At 40.7% G+C, this 16,591-nt stretch overlaps 1 protein-coding gene across 9 annotated transcripts in view; it reads left to right on the top strand.

Annotated features, from left to right (window-relative positions):
- FGD6 (FYVE, RhoGEF and PH domain containing 6) overlaps positions 1 to 16,591 on the top strand; it is a 123,106-nt gene that overhangs the window by 81,840 nt on the left and 24,675 nt on the right. For all 9 annotated transcript variants that reach the window (XR_002828066.1, XR_002828067.1, XR_002828070.1 and 6 more), the window contains 5 exons: positions 10,902 to 10,952; positions 14,523 to 14,581; positions 14,662 to 14,733; positions 15,434 to 15,502; positions 16,050 to 16,133. Coding sequence is in view for 4 of the 9 variants with exons in the window: in XM_023749945.1 (XP_023605713.1) it covers positions 10,902 to 10,952; positions 14,523 to 14,581; positions 14,662 to 14,733; positions 15,434 to 15,502; positions 16,050 to 16,133 (335 nt within the window). In the remaining 5 variants the exon portion in view is untranslated. The remainder of the gene's footprint in view (positions 1 to 10,901; positions 10,953 to 14,522; positions 14,582 to 14,661; positions 14,734 to 15,433; positions 15,503 to 16,049; positions 16,134 to 16,591) is intronic.

Genomic DNA, 16,591 nt, shown 5'->3' on the forward strand with positions numbered 1-16,591 from the left:
GCTTAGATTAGAATTCTAAAAACAAACCAAAAAAGTAAATGTAAGCAGAAAAACTTATAAATTTTACCTTTATATTGGCTACTCAAGGCCAGTTGATCTAGTCAGATCTTGGCCAGTTGATCTAGTCACACTCTTTAAAATGTGTGGGGCCCAGAACCTATTTGGATTTAGGAGAAATGGAAATCTTAGGGCAACAGTGAGGAAGCAATGAAAGAAAATAGACATACACTGTTGTCTACCACTGCTTATTTCCTTCTTCTTTATCATCTCTTCAGGGTAAAGACTGTCTTTATTACCCTAATTTAGTGTCTAGCATAGTCTGGCACATTAACAGAGACTTGGTAAACTGAAAGGCTTAGGGAAACAGACATTGTTCCTGTTTATAAGGTTGAGAAGCCCTATGCAGTGGTGCTAACAAATGTTGGATGGATGGATGAGTGAATTGCTTTTAAGAATCAAAACAATTTCCAGTTACACAGGCACAGAACTGTGGAAAGGACTCTGAAATACTTCCCTTTACTCATCTTTGCTCCCTGGTAGGATCTGTTGACCAGTTTTCGCCTGCCTCTGCTTCCTGCTCTTTCCATTTCCTGTGTTATGCTCCAGGCCAGGCCTTTCTGACCTCATGCCTGGTTATGGAAATATCTTCCTAATGATCATGCTACCTCTTATCACTCCCCCAGGTAGCCTGACACATCATCACTTCATTTCTCTTCCAGGACACCAGGTGTGTGTGGCTTTTTTTGCCATTGAGCAATTCTCTGATACCAGCTAAGTGTCATGCAATTTAATTCAATTCTCACACTATCTCCTGAAGATAGTGTCAGATCCTACAGATTAAGGGCTGAATCCCACAAGACTTCCTCTTCTCCCAAATTTAAGAGGCCAATTGCACGTTCCAGGTTGTCACCTGTATTTCTGATCAACCAACTATTATTCTGGGTCTCCACAACTCCCTCCTTGGGTTTCCTAATTTTCTAGAATGGCTCACAGAGCTCAGGGAAACTTTACACTTACCAGTGTATTATAAAAGCATATGATAAAAGATACGGATGAAAATCCAAGTGGAATAGATACATAGGGAGGGAGGGTATCTGGGAAGGGCATGCACCTCCTGTGCAGCCTGGAAGTTCACCAAACCCTGTATTCTGGATTTTTTTCTTTTTGATTTTTTTAAACGTGTTTTTATTGATTTCAGAGAAGAAGGGAGAGGGAGAGAGAGAGAGAGAGAAACATCAATGATGAGAGAGAATCACTGAACGGCTGCCTCCTGCACACCCCCCTCTGGGAATCGAGCCCGCAACCCAGGCATGTGCCCCTGACCAGAATCGAACCTGGGACCCTTCAGTCCACAGGCTGACACTCTGTCCACTGAGCCAAACCAGCTAGGGCATATTCTGGGATTTTGATGAGGCTTCATTATGCAGACATGATCTACTATTAGCGCCACTCCTACCCCTTCTCCCTTTCCTATGGGATGGAGAGTGGGGCTGAAAGTTCCAAACTGCTAATCATGGCTTGATCCTTCTGGTGACCAGCTTCATCTAGGAGCTATTAAACAGCCCATCAAGACTCTTCTCATTAGATCAAAAAATACTTCTATCACCTAGGAAAGTCCAAGGGATTTAGGAGCTCTGTGTCAGAACTGGGGTCAAAGACCTATTATTAGAAAAAAAAAGGTGCTCCCAATGCTCTTATTACTTATTAAATTACAAGGCTTTTAGGAGCTCTGTGCCAAGAACTGGGAGCAGCCAAAACCGGTTTGGCTCAGTGGATAGAGCGTCGGCCTGCGGACTGAAAGGTCCCAGGTTCGATTCTGGTCAAGGGCATGTACCTGGGTTGCGGGCACATCCCCAGTAGGAGATGTGCATTATTATTATTATTATTATTTTGCAGATATGCTTTTATTCTGCTTATTTAGAAAGTTGAAAATATACTTATCCTACCATAATGATGTATACATATCATTTTGCATTTGTCCAGACCCATAGAATGTACAATACTAAGAGTGAACCCTTATGTAAACTATGGATTTTGGTGCTTATGATGTGTCAATGTAGGATCATCCATTGTAACAAATCTGCTCCAGTGGGAGATGTTGATGGTGGGGTAGACTATGCATGTGTCGGGGTAGGAGGTGTATGGGAAATCTCTGTTGCCTTTCAGTTTTGCTGTGAAGGTAAAAATGCTGTAAAAATAAGTCCCTATTTTAGAATAGAAAAAAACAAAACCAAAAACTTAACATCCACAGTATAAAGGTTGAAGTTTATAACCCAAAGTTGCCCAAACTTTATTTTCCTTTGCTCTAGTAGGTTTCTTAGTCTCTCCTGAAACCTGGCCTTCAAGGCCAGATTCTCTCCTTCATTAATCAGTTACTAACTCACTGAACAAATATTTATTGATAGGGACTGGCCCTGAGCCGGACACCTGTATACACTGGCAAAGACACAGTGGTCATCCCTGTCCTGATAAGCTCACAATACTCCTCTTTGGGCCCATGCTCAACCATTCAGGCTCCAACCAAGCTTTTCCCATTTTCATTTCCTAAAAGTTAATTGATCTTGTCACTTGTTTGAGTATATTTTGAGGATTTATTTTTGTAAGGGTCACTTTTTTTCTTTGAAATCTTTTGTACTTATTAAAATATGTAAGTATTATCCTATCTAATAAAGAGGTAATGTGCTAATTGACCCTCACACCATCGCAAAGATGGCAGAACCCACAGACAATAAGGAGGGAATATGCTAATTGACTGCTGCATGCCTTCAAAGATGGTGGTGCCCACAGCCACAAGATGGCCAGCAGGGGAGGGCAGTTGTGGTCGATCAGGCCAGCAGGGGAGGGCAGTTAGGGGCAACCAGGCCAGCAGGGGAGGGCAGATGGGGGCAACCAGGCCTGCAGGGGAGGGCAGTTGGGGGGGACAAGACCTGCAGGGGAGGGCAGTTAGGGGCGACCAGGCCGGCAGGGGAGGGCAGTTGGGGGGAACCAGGCTGGCAGGGGAGGGCAGTTAGGGGTGACTGGGCCAGCAGGGGAGGGCAGTTGGGGGCAACCAGGATCAGGCCTAAACCGGCAGTCAGACATCCCCTGAGGGGTTCCATATTGGAAAGGGTGCAGGCTGGGCTGAAGGACACACACACCCCTTCCCCAGTGCACACATTTCGTGCACCGGGCCTCTAGTTAAAAAATAATAACAATTGCCCTAACCGGTTTGGCTCAGCGGATAGAGCGTCGGCCTGCGGACTCAAGGGTCCCAGGTTTGATTCTGGTCAGGGGCACGTACCTTGGTTGCGGGCACATCCCCAGTAGGGGGCGTGCAAGAGGCGGCTGATCGATGTTTCTCTCTCATCGATGTTTCTAGCTCTCTATCCCTCTTCCCTCCTCTCTGTAAAAAATCAATAATAAAAATAATAATAATAATAATAACAATAAAGTTCTTCATCTTCTATCATCCAGAAATGACTATCATATCTTTTTAGAATTTTTATCTCTGTTATATGTGTTATAAATTTTTTCAATAAATAAAACCTTTGATTTAGAAAGTTACTACATTGCTGTTGAAACAGGTAGAATCAGTGAGGATCATGGTGGAGAAAATATAATGAAAACATAATTTAAAAATTTCTCTGAAATATGTTTCCATTTATTACTTAGGGAAAAAAACACACTCCTTTGAACTTTGATTAAATTTGGATCAAGTAGTTTCTTTGCTCTTGTTCAAAATATTTATGTTATATTATGAATGACTTTAACAACATATTATACTAGAGGTGCACAGATTCGTTCACCAATGGGTTCCCTTGGCCTGGCCTGCGCCCTCTCTCAATTCGGGACCCCTCAGGGGATGTTGGAGAGCCTGGTTCAGCCTGATACCCACAGGCCAGGCCAAGGGACCCCACCAGTGCATGAATCTGTGCACCAGGCCTCTAGTATGCATATAAGATCTTTGGTTAATCTCTTCCTGCCCTTCCCCTTTCCCCCTTCCCCCTTCCCCCTTCCCTCTTCCCTCTGAGATTCATCGGTCTGTTCCATGTTTCCATGCCTTTGTTTTCCGCTCCTGCGCTGAGTGTCTGCCCCTGGTGGTCAGTGCGTGTCATAGCTACCAGTCAGTCAGCTGAGGCTTTTATATATATAGGTTACTTTTCCTGTAATATCTTTGCCTTTAGTCTGGTATGGTATTAACTCCCTCTATGTTTTAGAAATCTAGGATTTCCGATGTTGGTAGAAAATATGATATTAAAAACATCTGTTCTAGTGTTCTGAAGTTATAAATTTGAGCTATGAATAGGCTAATAAGCATATGGGTAAAAAGATCCGGCTCAAATTAATGCATGACTTTAAAAAAAACCCTTACTGAAAATAAAACTTTTGCTGGGTAGGTATTTGTTTTGAAACCCAGGGCTAATTGTTTACATCAAATGTGATTCTAACACTTTCTCTAGGGCAGAACTTGATGAGAGGTGGGGCTATCCTGGACACTAGCCAAGGAATTTAGTTTCTGGGGAACCCAAAGGCCCTGGAATGGGACAGTTCCATCGGTGTAAAATGGGAGACTGATAATATTTAGAATTTTCATTGTAATGACATCAGCTCTTGTTCTGTTGCAATTTGTTTTTAATTGTAGTTGTGAACAAGGTATTGTGAGAGATAGTATTTAATAAATCATATCCCTGATTTTAATATGAAAAGACTTTAAGAGGTAAGCCTGTTCTATTAAATTATAGCTTTTAATTATTTATTTTTCTTTTTTAAAATTATAGCTTTTCACCGAACCGGTTTGGCTCAGTGGATAGAGCGTCGGCCTGCGGACTGAAAGGTCCCAGGTTCGATTCCGGTCAAGGGCATGTACCTTGGTTGCGGGCTCATCCCCAGTGGGGCGTGTGCAGGAGGCAGCTGATCGATGTTTCTCTCTTGTCGATGTTTCTGGCTCTCTGTCCCTCTCCCTTCCTCTCTGTAGAAAATCAATAAAATATATTTAAAAAATAAATAAATAAAATTATAGCTTTTAAATGCAAACCTCACTTTCTCTGTAGAGCAGGGCTTCTTAACCTTTTTTTGTGCCTGGATCCCTTTGGCAATCTGGTGAAAGCTATGAATGGATCTCTTCTCAGAATAAATTTTTAAATTACAGAAAAAAAATACTTAAGACTAAAAGGAAACTAAGTGGGCTGAAATACAATTATTAAAATAATTTTGAAGTGTAACATAGTACTACATGTGCTTCTTTAGTAATGCAGTAAATAGGAAGATCTGGTGGTGGATCTAATAACTGCCCTGATTTTGAAGTAGTGGTGAGAGTAAACAATATTTTGAGATGTCTGCAATAACTGTAATGTGATATAAAACACTATGTGGTTTTTATGGTTTCAGAGTCACTGGTTATCATTGATGATACTGTGGTTTGTTGCCTGCATTCATAATGAAAGGAAATTCTGTGTTTCACTTAGATGTTAATGAAAATGTTTGTTTTTGCCTATCCAAGTTGGCAGAATTCTATTCGTAAACATTACTACAAAGCCATTCTTTTTTCTGACTCTCAGTATAGATTTGACACTGCAAATAGCCAGAAGCCTTTATTGCTGGGCCTTCCTTTGCCAAAGATCAAACAAGCTGACTCTTACTAGAGTTTTCCCTCTTAGGGTTTGTCAAAATTCTGGCTCGCATCAGTAACTGTTCCAGTTGGACAAAACTGAAATTTGGTCAAGCTTGAATTCACCTTGGTGCTCATATTTACTTTATTCTTCACCTTGTTGGTCTTCGGGTATTAAAATATACTTATAAACCTAAACGTGCTCTTCGTTAACCACCAGGGTAGTGAGGACCAAATATGGTTAAGAGCTCATTTAAGTAGGGCTTGACCATGCCCAGGTCATTTTTGTACATTTGAGATCCTCACTTGGTAAATTGGCAGCCTTAACCATTGGAAAATGTGTCCAGAAAGAAAGCATTTGTTTCAATCAAGTCAAAATAATGGACATTTACTTTTGTTGGGAGATTTTCTATGGCTTTGACTCCTCCAAGGGCATTCTGGATATGCCTAGCCAGTCTGTCCTGCTAAAAAGGGACCGAGGAGAAATTCTGTACCATGTAAGAACTCCAGAATTTTCCCATAGGATGAGCCTGGAATTGGGTGTGGTTCTGGAGTTGGGTGTGGTTCTGGAGTCCTCTGGGCATGCCACCTCAGGGCCAGGCTTATCAAAGTCTAGGATCGACCAGATGGTTATGCTGCCCTCCCAGCTGAGGTCCAAGTCCAGACTGCACTCTGTTCACCATATTGGGTGCCCGGGTGAGGGGTGGCATCAGCCCAGGAAAAGTGGCCTTTTCTCTTTCACAGAAAGGCATCACCTGCTTTCCAAACGATGAATCTGTGAGCCTAAGAGCCCAGAAAAGTCACTTTCTAACTTTATATAAGCATCATATATGTATAAGAGGAAGCCCTGGGCCACAAATTAAGGTCTAGGACCGAACTAATATTCAAGGAGTAAGAGAATTAGAGCAGGGGACCAGAGCACCTTTTATTTTTATTTATTTGTTTGTTTAAAAAACCAAATTTTTAAAATATTTAATCTTTTTTATTGATTTTTAGAGAGAGAGGACAGAATGGGAGAGAGAAGCATCAGTGTGAGAGAAACATCAATTGGTTACCTCCCATATGGGCCCCAACCAGGGATCGAACCTGCAACCTGGGCATGTGCCCTGACCGGTAATTAAAGGACCTTTTGGTGCATAGGATGATGATGCCAACTAACTGAGCCACACAGGTCAGCGCAATGCATCTTAGAATTATTATTTTTTTTTAATATGCTTCATGATTGTTTAGAATGAGAATCATTACATTTTTTTGCTCGGGTCTAGCCTTATTTTGTGTATGAGGATACTGACACAGAAATGTTACAGAGCAGAACTTGGCCAAAGCCCCATGCCTCTGCTAAGCATGGCTGGACTATTAAGAGAACAAGAAGCTGCCTTCTCGCTCCCAGCAAGGGCTCTTGACCTCTTCACCACGCTGCTTTGAATATGGCGGTATGTCTTACAGCTAGACAACTGATCCTTATTTGGGGTATTTAAAATAATCGATACTTTATTTCATAAGTCAGGATAATTTTTTATTGCTTCTTTGAAAATTTGAGATTTTGGCAGACAGGCTTATTGACCAGACTTAATGGACCTTTGGCTCCCATAATTCTGTATGTGTTGCTGATATCATTACATTATTTAGGGAGGAAAGAAGAAATCTGGATAATACAAAGCAAGACATGTCCTCAAATTCAAAATAACTGACTTTGGAATGTTACCCGTCCTGTATGCTCATTTCCTCTGTGCTCTGCCATTCCCATTTCACAGCACACAGTCCAGGAAGTAAAAAGTCCCAGATTCCCACAGATGACTCATGTTTAGGAAAGGTTAACTGTACTCAGTAGCTTTCTGCTATAAGTTAATTATTCATTGGCTGTGTAATCAGGGGTGGTAGGGCTTACTAAGAGCACTTATATTAGAAAACTTAGACCTGGAACAAGATACAGTATTTGTTGGGTCCTCAGAAATGAGAACAAAATTAAAGTTGCATGTTCCTTGAGGTTGCCCATGGCGATAATGGGGGTTATTTAACTTTTATTAACCAACAATGCCATCTGGTGGCCAGAAAGTACATTTTGTGGTGTCCATGCATGCTGCACCAACCTTTTTTTCTTTGAAAGAATTAACCTCAGTAGCATTTGAGGCATTTTTATTAGCGAAGTTTTGAAAAATGCTTAGTTTGGTTTGGCAGAAGCAGGGAAGTGTCATAGACTGATACACGTCTAATATGGCAAATAGAATAGATTTCTCTGCTCTCCCCATTTTTTAAAAAGGAAACTCCTGTACAAGGTCCTAAATGGTATTCAGTAAACAATTTCCTATGACCAATACAGGTGTGTCTGTCTGGCCTCCTTTCCTGGGTTTCACCTGGATTGTAACAGTCACTGGGGCAGCTGGTGGTTTCCGTGCTCCTTCCGTCTGACTCAGGGCAATCAATCATGTTCTAATTCTGCAGCTGAGGCACCGAGTGATTCTTCACTGAGGGCGATCATGGTCTCGTCTTCCTTGAAAAGGTGAAAGTTCTCACAAGGATGCACGGCCACAAGATGCCCTGAAAATACAGATGGATGGATGGATACGTTGGAAAGTTGAATTTTTAAAGTTTAATCTTGGAACATTGAATTTTAAGATGCTTTTTAAAAAATTGGCAAAGAGAGTAAGCCTAACCCCATTACATCCTTGATTAAAAGCATGATTTTGTAACATCTTAGTGGTGGGTTTTCTCTTCAGCCGATTTGTGTTTCCACTCTGTTCCTGAAGTTCAGGTTGGCGGACGGCAGCTGAGTTTGAGTACAAGGAGAGAAAATGCAGCTCAGGAGCGTATCAGGCTCAGCACAGTGATTCTGAGGTCAGGATTTCCTAATACATCTTCCAGCCGGCTCTCTTGCCGTGGTCAGCAAACGGTGGCTTGCGAGCCACATGCGGCTCTTTGGCCCCTTGAGTGTGGCTCTTCCACAAAATACCACGTGCGGGCGCGTGTACAGTGCAATTGAAACTTCGTGGCCCATGCGCAGAAGTCGATTTTCGGCCTGGGCGAGTCTATTTTGAAGAAGTACTGTTGATATTTGGCTCTGTTGACTAATGAGTTTGCTGACCACTGGTTTAGAGAAATGTCTCAGTTCTATATAAAAGAACAAGCATTGAAGACACAATAGGAACTTGTCTTGAATCAGATACTTAGGTAAATCTGCTGTCCTTTCCATACTCTTCAGCGACCTCCAGGCTTTAAGGACTGTTGCTTTTGATGAATGAGGTAGCTGGGATGTTGAGAACATCTAAGAAGACGACTAAATGTTTTTCCCCAACCCTATCATTCTCATGGAGAAGTAGACTATTTAGACTTACCAAACATGGCTTAAATAGGGAATTCATTCTGAGTGGAGTCAGAGTGAGATGAAGTTAATTTTCATTTCCAGGAAAAGCTAAGTGTAATGTATAATCAGCGTATTTTGTTAATTTTTGTGGTTTTCTTATTTGATTGGAAGCATACTTTCCAACCTCTGTGTTCAGATTACTTTTAAGATCTAAATTGCTAGTGACGGTCTCTGGCAGGATAGAACCTACACCACGGTGCATGGAAACGGAATGTCGTCATCCACAGTGTCTCACATGGCTTCCTGCCAGTGCTGCATGTCTAGACTCACACAGGTTCTTGGATCACTATCTAAAGATGCACAGAGTTGCAACACTTGGGTGTGTGTGTTTATGTCATGTAGTACGTTTGGAAACTTGGCACTAGCACCCAAGTTTCCCTTTGTGCCTTTCAGCATGATTTCATAAAACCCTGGGATGAAATATGATATAGTCCATGATATAGTTCATGGAGGTTGATTCTGATAAAAATGCATTCAGTTTCTTAACATGCCTTTCCTCCTTTCATCTTCTCAACTCCCACTGTCATTAGGATTCGTTTCAGCCTTTATTGTTGTTTACCTAAACTAAGACAGTTCTGTCCGAGAAAAAAATCATTTAAAAAAATTCTAAGCATTTATTGTCCCTTGTGCAAAAGTCCTGGGTAAGTGCTATGAGAGATAGAAAGATGAATCAGATGTGGGTTCTGCCCACATGGAGCTTTGAGTCAAATGAAAACAAAAACGATTAAAGGCATACAATGAGTAACTGTCATGTAATGTATTATTCAAAGGGAGAGAATATTTCCTTTAAGTGGAAAGTTTAGTAGGAGAAGAGGAATTTGAAATGAGCCTTGAAGAATATGAGGAGAATTTTTATATGCAGAGACAGAGGGAGGATTCAGAAAAAGGGAACATTAGAGACAAAAAGTATGGAGCCAGAGAACACATGGGCAGCGTTTAAGGAATTGTGCAGAATCAAACTTTGGTAAGAATAAAGGGCCTGTGTTGGGCAGTAGCAAGAGAGAAAATCAGAAAGTCAATAGGGACCATGTAGTGGGGGACTTTAAATTCCAAGGAATGGAATTTATTTTAATTTGATAGATAAGGAGAAGCCATCCAACATTTATCAACAGACAAGAGAGTATTACCTCAAAATCCTGTTACATTCCTTTTTGTTAAAGATTTATTAACTACAACCTATTGCCTTAATTTCTTTCCGTATTATAAGAACCACCATAAACTGTGTTGCTCATTTACAGACCATTTTCCTCTAGATCAGTTTTCTCAACTGCAGCCGTGTTGACTTTTTGGGTCAGATAATTTTTTGTTGTGGGGCTGCCCTGTGCATTTGTAGGATGTTTAGCAGCACCCCGGGCCTCTCATCAATAGGTGCCAGTAACCCCTCTTCCCCCAGTTGTAACAATCAGAAATATCTCCAGACATTTCCAAATGACCCCTAGGAGCCAAATTCACCCCCATTTGAGAGCCCCTGGTCTAGTGTATTGCATTCTTCTGGTGTTCTGACGTTGTTAGACTTAGATGGACAAACCTAAGAGTCCCTTAGGCATTCAATCTATTAACGCGTGGAATTTTGTATTAGACGTACATCTGATCTTGAGGTTAAGGTATTTCATGTGTGAAATATCTGAACTGGGCATCAGGAGGCCTGGATTCCAGTCCTGGCTCTGCATAAAGATGTTGTGTGACTTGGGTGAGACCCTGTACACAGCAACCTGGTTCCTCCTCTCTGAAATGACTGGTGTGACCTCTGAGGCTCTTTTCTGCTCTCATTCTGTGTCCTGATTTCAAATTGTTCTTAGGGCTTTATTCTTTCACACTTTAGAAAGTTAGCACAAATTGGACGAGCATGTGTCTTAACCAACAAGAATGGCTGACGTAATTAGGAAAAAAGACAAGTGTTTTTCCCCTTACTGCTTTATTGCACTAAATACTATCATTTTTTTCCATTTCTAGATTATTTGAAAAATCTTTTAGAAGACTCTGGAGATTACAGAAACACTCAAGGTAAAAACTTTTTTTTTAAGGTAAAAACTTTTGTGGTCTTATATATTGTAGAAGTTTTTATATTATGTTTTATTTGGACTGAGAAATTAAAAATATAACAAAACTCTGTTTTATTTATAAGAAGCCTTTTCTTTTTTTCAAAACGCTATTTTGGGTAGGTTAAAATAGAACTAGATAAAGTGGTACAGTGGAGCTGGATGTGGGTAATAGATAATTTAGGGACAAGAGTGGCCCAGGGTGAGCTGGCCATGGGAGCCAGCCACCTGAGAGTCACCCAGCATGCTGGGTCAGGGAGCTCCATCCCCCTGTGTTAGTCACCCTTGCCAGAAGTCAGTTCTCCTTCCCTAGATGCCCACTGCTTTCAAAGCAGGGATTGAACCAGTTAATTTGCATTTAAAATCGTGAGTTCATGAGGTGACCAAACTACACAAATCAGGGATAACATTAAAAATAGCATGTAGTTCTAGACTGTTTAATGATGGGCATTAGCCTTACCCCATCATGCCCAGTGGTACTTAAGTGGAGTAGTCCATTACAGTACAATGGACTCATTGATGTTCATGGGATAATCCATAGTGTGTGTATGTATGTGTTTCTCTCTTACACACAAACACACATGTGATTATTTCTGTTACTTCTGGTGTTTCTTTCTGTTTATCCCCATTTCTTTCAAATGTCATAGATATATCCCTCATTCTGATCGGCAGAAACACATTAAACAAGTCCATATCCATCCCATTACTTTGATGAATTTTTATCATATTCCTGTGTTATCCTTTATATTTTCCGATTATAAAACCAAACAGGTCTTTAACCCATTTTGTAGAGATTCTTATTCATTCTCTTAATTGTTTTACTTCTCCTTCTCTAACATCTTCTATTTGCAAGTGTTATGCTTTTAAAGGTGCTTTTTTTTTAAAGGAAAAGTTTAGGGTGGGAAATATGACATGTGTCTTGCATTCAGTGAACATACCTAGTTGAAGAAAAAAGCCTGCCCAGCAGACAAAGAAAGAGTAGATAGCTGTAAATTTAGGATGCACTGAACAGTACAGAATCCTTTGAAAGAGGAAGAAAAGTGTGAAGGTTGAAGAGGCAGAGCTCTGCGCAGAGAGAAGTGGGGCCAGAGAGGAGTTGGGTAGGCAGAGCAAGGATGGGCATTCCAGATCAGAATCTCTCTCATGAAAATAAAAATTTTAAACAGATCTTAACAAATAGGGCCTCAAGAAAACATCTCTTCCAGGGCCTCTGCCCTCAAAGACAGTGAATTATTAGCTCCATTCTACAGATAAAACAAATACAGGGCCAGAGATTAAAGAGCTTGTTTAAAGGAAAATTACACACTTGAGCAAAAACTGAATTAGAATAAGCAGTGAATAATGAAGTGCACTGTATGGCCAGATGCACCGCAGTAAAGTGGGAGCAGTTGTAAATGAGGTTGCCAAGGGTGAGGGGAAATGTGACAGATATACCTTTGGAAGGCAGGCAGAGGAGTTAAAGTAACAAAGTCACCAGGGCCTCTTAAAGGGATGACCTGGGGAGTAGAATTACAGACTGGGTGAGAGAATGCAGAGTTTGGAATTCAGGTGACCAGACAACAACAGCTTTATCCTTTCATCCAAAAGCTTCTCTCCCTGCCCACTTGTCCTTCAAGCAGCCAGAACGCAGCGGGTGTGCCCAGGACCATCTCCTGAATAGCTGGCGTGATGAGTGCTAGGTGCAATACAGTATGATTTATGGTCAGGGGGAAATACTGCTTTCCTTTAATAATGGTGATAGTAATGAGTTTGTATTTAAAGAATATAGGAACCCCCAGGATTGATACCAGAAAGAGAATCTCTTAGTAGGTTAAAGTAGTTGGACCAAAAATCCTCACCCCCTTTCCAATAATTGATCTTTTGTGTATTTTTTTAATTGTCCTTTTGTTGTTGATTACTGTTCCCACTACACCAGCCTCAGGAGGGCATAGTCCCTTTTTGACACTACCAGTTTTTCTCAGTGGGAGTCCTACTGTTACATTGTCTGGAATAACCTTTGTGTGGGTTTCTAATTAGGAGTACAGAATGTTTAGCATCCCTGGCTCCTACCCACTAAAGGCTAGAGGACCTTCCCAGTCATGTGACAACCAAAAATTGTCCTTACACATGTCCAAATGTCCCATGGGGAACACTACTGTCTTGGGTTGAGAACAACTGTAGCCCCAAAGGAGATAAAGTTCAGACTTCTTTTTATAGCTAGTTGCAAAACTGATAAGACTGGAGCAGTCAAAGTCACTTTGCTAACGACAAGGGGTTAATAAAAAGAATGAAATACAAATGAAGCTAAGTAACAAAGTAATGCATGCAATTTCCTGAAGTCTAGTATGCTTGCATGTGACATTTTCCCCTCTTGGGATCAGACTAAGAGAAGGCAGCTGAGCCCTAGCCGGTTTGGTTCAGTGGATAGAACATTGGCCTGCGGACTGAAGGGTCCCGGGTTCGATTCAGTCAAGGGCACATGGCCGGGTTGCAGGCTCGATCCCCAGTAGGGGGCATGCAGGAGGCAGCCAATGAATGATTCTCTCTCATGATTGATAGTTTCTCTCTCTCTCTCTCTCTCTCTCTCTCTCTCTCTCTCTCTGTCTCTCTCTCTCTCCCCCTCCCTCCCTCCCTCCCTCTCTGAAATCAATAAAAATATATTAATATATTAAAAAAAGAAAAAAGAAGGGAGCTGAGCCCTGACCCTCTTACATAATTGCTTTCTGGTTTCCTGTCCCAGGATCCCTCATCTCCCAAGGCAGTCTACACTGGAATGGTCCTTAGCTTCCAGGTGAAATCCTATCTATATCCTTGTAAACTTCAAGAGGATAATCAAGTTTCAGCACAAAACAACAATGACATTCATACATTAATACACATGGTATATCATGTCTGTCTTTTTACAAAAAATATTTTTATTGATTTCAGAGAGAAAGGGAGAGATAGAAACAGCAATGATGAGAGAGAAACATTGATCGGCTGCCTTCTGCACACCCCCTACTGGGGACTGAGCCTGCAACCTAGGAATGTGCCTTGACCAGAATTGAACCTGGGACCCTTCACTCTGCAGGCCATCACTCTATCCACTGAACCAAACCAGCTAGGGCGGTATATCATGTCTCTTTAGACCAGTGGTTCTCAACCTTCCTAATGCCGCGACCCTTTAATACAGTTCCTCATGTGGTGACCCCAAATTTCATTGTTACAAATTGAACATAATTAAAGCATAGTGATTAATCACAAAAACAATATGTAATTATATATGTGTTTTTTGGTGGTCTTAGGCGACCCCTGTGAAAGGGTCATTTGATCCCCAAAGGGGTCTCGACCCACAGGTTGAGAACCACTTCTTTAGACTCTCTGGTTCATTTTTTTCCTCTCAAGTTCTCTATTTTGCCTGTTCCATGCCCTCATCATCCATACTTTTGCCTATTCTCAGTTATCCAAGATCCTGTAGCAGTTGGTTGCTGTAAACTAGCCATCTTATTGCCTGAATTGCTTCATGTTGCAATTCATTGGTAATGACCAAATGCCCCTCTGTTCCTACATATTTTAGATGCCCTTGCTGTTGTTATAGAAGTAGCCAACCACGCCAATGACACCATGAAGCAAGGAGTAAGTATCTGATTTCAGTGGCTGTGTACTATTGAACCTGGGAGCCAGGCCTTCATATGCTCTGCGTTCTCTTTCTGTAGGACAACTTCCAAAAACTTATGCAAATTCAGTACAGCTTAAATGGACACCATGAAATTGTGCAGCCTGGACGGGTGAGTGTTTAAGACTATCTTAGGCAAATTTAATCTAATGCTTTTAGGCACAGTTTGTAACTACTTTTCATTTCAGTTATGAAAATAGATTATTTGTTATTGTTACTCTTCATTGACCCAGTTTGGGTCAACTAAGTTCATTCTACCCATCTAAACATTCATGACTTAAGTCACTTAAGTCCGATTCAATTAGGAAAATGGCAAGGGACCCCACAGAGTCTCTGATTGAATAGGATCATTTTATTGTGTAATACTAGCTGACCTCATACAACTTTAAAGACAATTTCATTAAAATCTTTCATGTCAGAGAGGATTATGAGGGGAAGGAGAAAATTGGTATTTTGTTGCTGCTAATAGAGCACAAAAATGGCCTAGGGAATGAATTCAGGGAAATTACAAAATGCAATTGTCAGGATGTTGGCTATGCCTTGGGATAAAGTACACACTGGGTCAATTACATTTCAGACCACATAGTACCCCTGGGGCCAATATTGGATTTATAAAACTGCAGCCTTGTCCAATTCCTAAATGACTTAGAGGGTTTAGAAAGAAACCACGACTTTAAAAAGTCACAAGGAAAATAATGTCCGCCCAGCTCCCAGAGAAAAAAATCTGGGGAAAGAAAGTTGAAAAGGAAATTATATGTATATTGTTGTGTTATGATGGTAGGACTAAATGGGTGTTTGTTTGGATGAATCAGGTTTTTCTCAAAGAAGGAACTCTGATGAAGCTGTCTCGGAAAGACATGCAGCCCCGAGTGTTCTTCCTGGTAAGTGGCTGTGTGTGTTCCTGATGGTCCCCAGGCAGGCATAATTGCTTAATCAAAGGAGACATTTGTACACTAGCACATTCAAGTAGCAGTTTTAGTGAGATCTGTGACTGACTGTACGCTCCTTTGCATTTCAAGTATAGGAAACAAAGATGCATAACCAGAAAATTATTTTCTTTTTGAATTTAGTTTATTTCGTTTTTAATTTGGAAAAATTGATTCAATCGATTATTTAGGCAGATTATAATGCCTTAGTGGGATTTAGCATTCAGAAACCATTAAATCTGTCTACAGAACTTGGAAAGAAAGCACATTTTTTTCACAATTGCCTTTTTAATAATATTTTAATAGAACATTCTGGGTGGTTTCAGTTTCTGTAAGCAGAACGTTAGTATTTATGCAGAGAGCTTTTAAAGAAGTAATAATATTAGCTTTTAAAGAGCTAATAAAGAAGTAATGTTTTTTCCTTTATTTCTGTGTCTTATCAATAACTTTGTAGATGAAATTTGTTCTTTTACTTCATCCTATGAAATGTTTCTACTTTCAGTTTAATGATGCCCTATTGTATACAACACCAGTACAGTCTGGGATGTATAAACTGAACAACATGCTCTCATTGGCTGGAATGAAGGTCTGTGCATCTGTTGGAAGTTTTTGTTTTAACCTAAATATATTTAGAGAAAATTCCCTAAGATAATTATCTTTAACTTTTTCTTCTCCATGTATTACTGTCCATGTATTCATTTAATCATTCAGGTCATCATTTGTTCACTCATACATTAATTTATTCATTACATATTTCTTGAGAGTGACTATAGACAACATGGCAATAGATTGGGTGGAAAATATAAAGATAAGTGGAAGCACGATTCTTTTTGTCTCTGCCCCTCTGCCAGTCTCCCCAGGAGCTTAGCAACTAGTAGGGAGGATAATACACTATGCATAAACGCTTATAAAATAGACAGTGATTAATATCACTGTAAAGGCACAGTTAAAGTTTTTGGTTCGGAGTGAAGCATTTGGTGGACATGGTGAGGTATTGATGGCAGCTAGGAAAGAGGGAGAATTGGGGAAGTTTTTGGAGGAAGA

The sequence above is a fragment of the Myotis lucifugus genome, unplaced genomic scaffold (assembly GCF_000147115.1).
Source record: "Myotis lucifugus unplaced genomic scaffold, Myoluc2.0 scaffold_10, whole genome shotgun sequence".
Taxonomy (NCBI): domain Eukaryota; kingdom Metazoa; phylum Chordata; class Mammalia; order Chiroptera; family Vespertilionidae; genus Myotis; species Myotis lucifugus.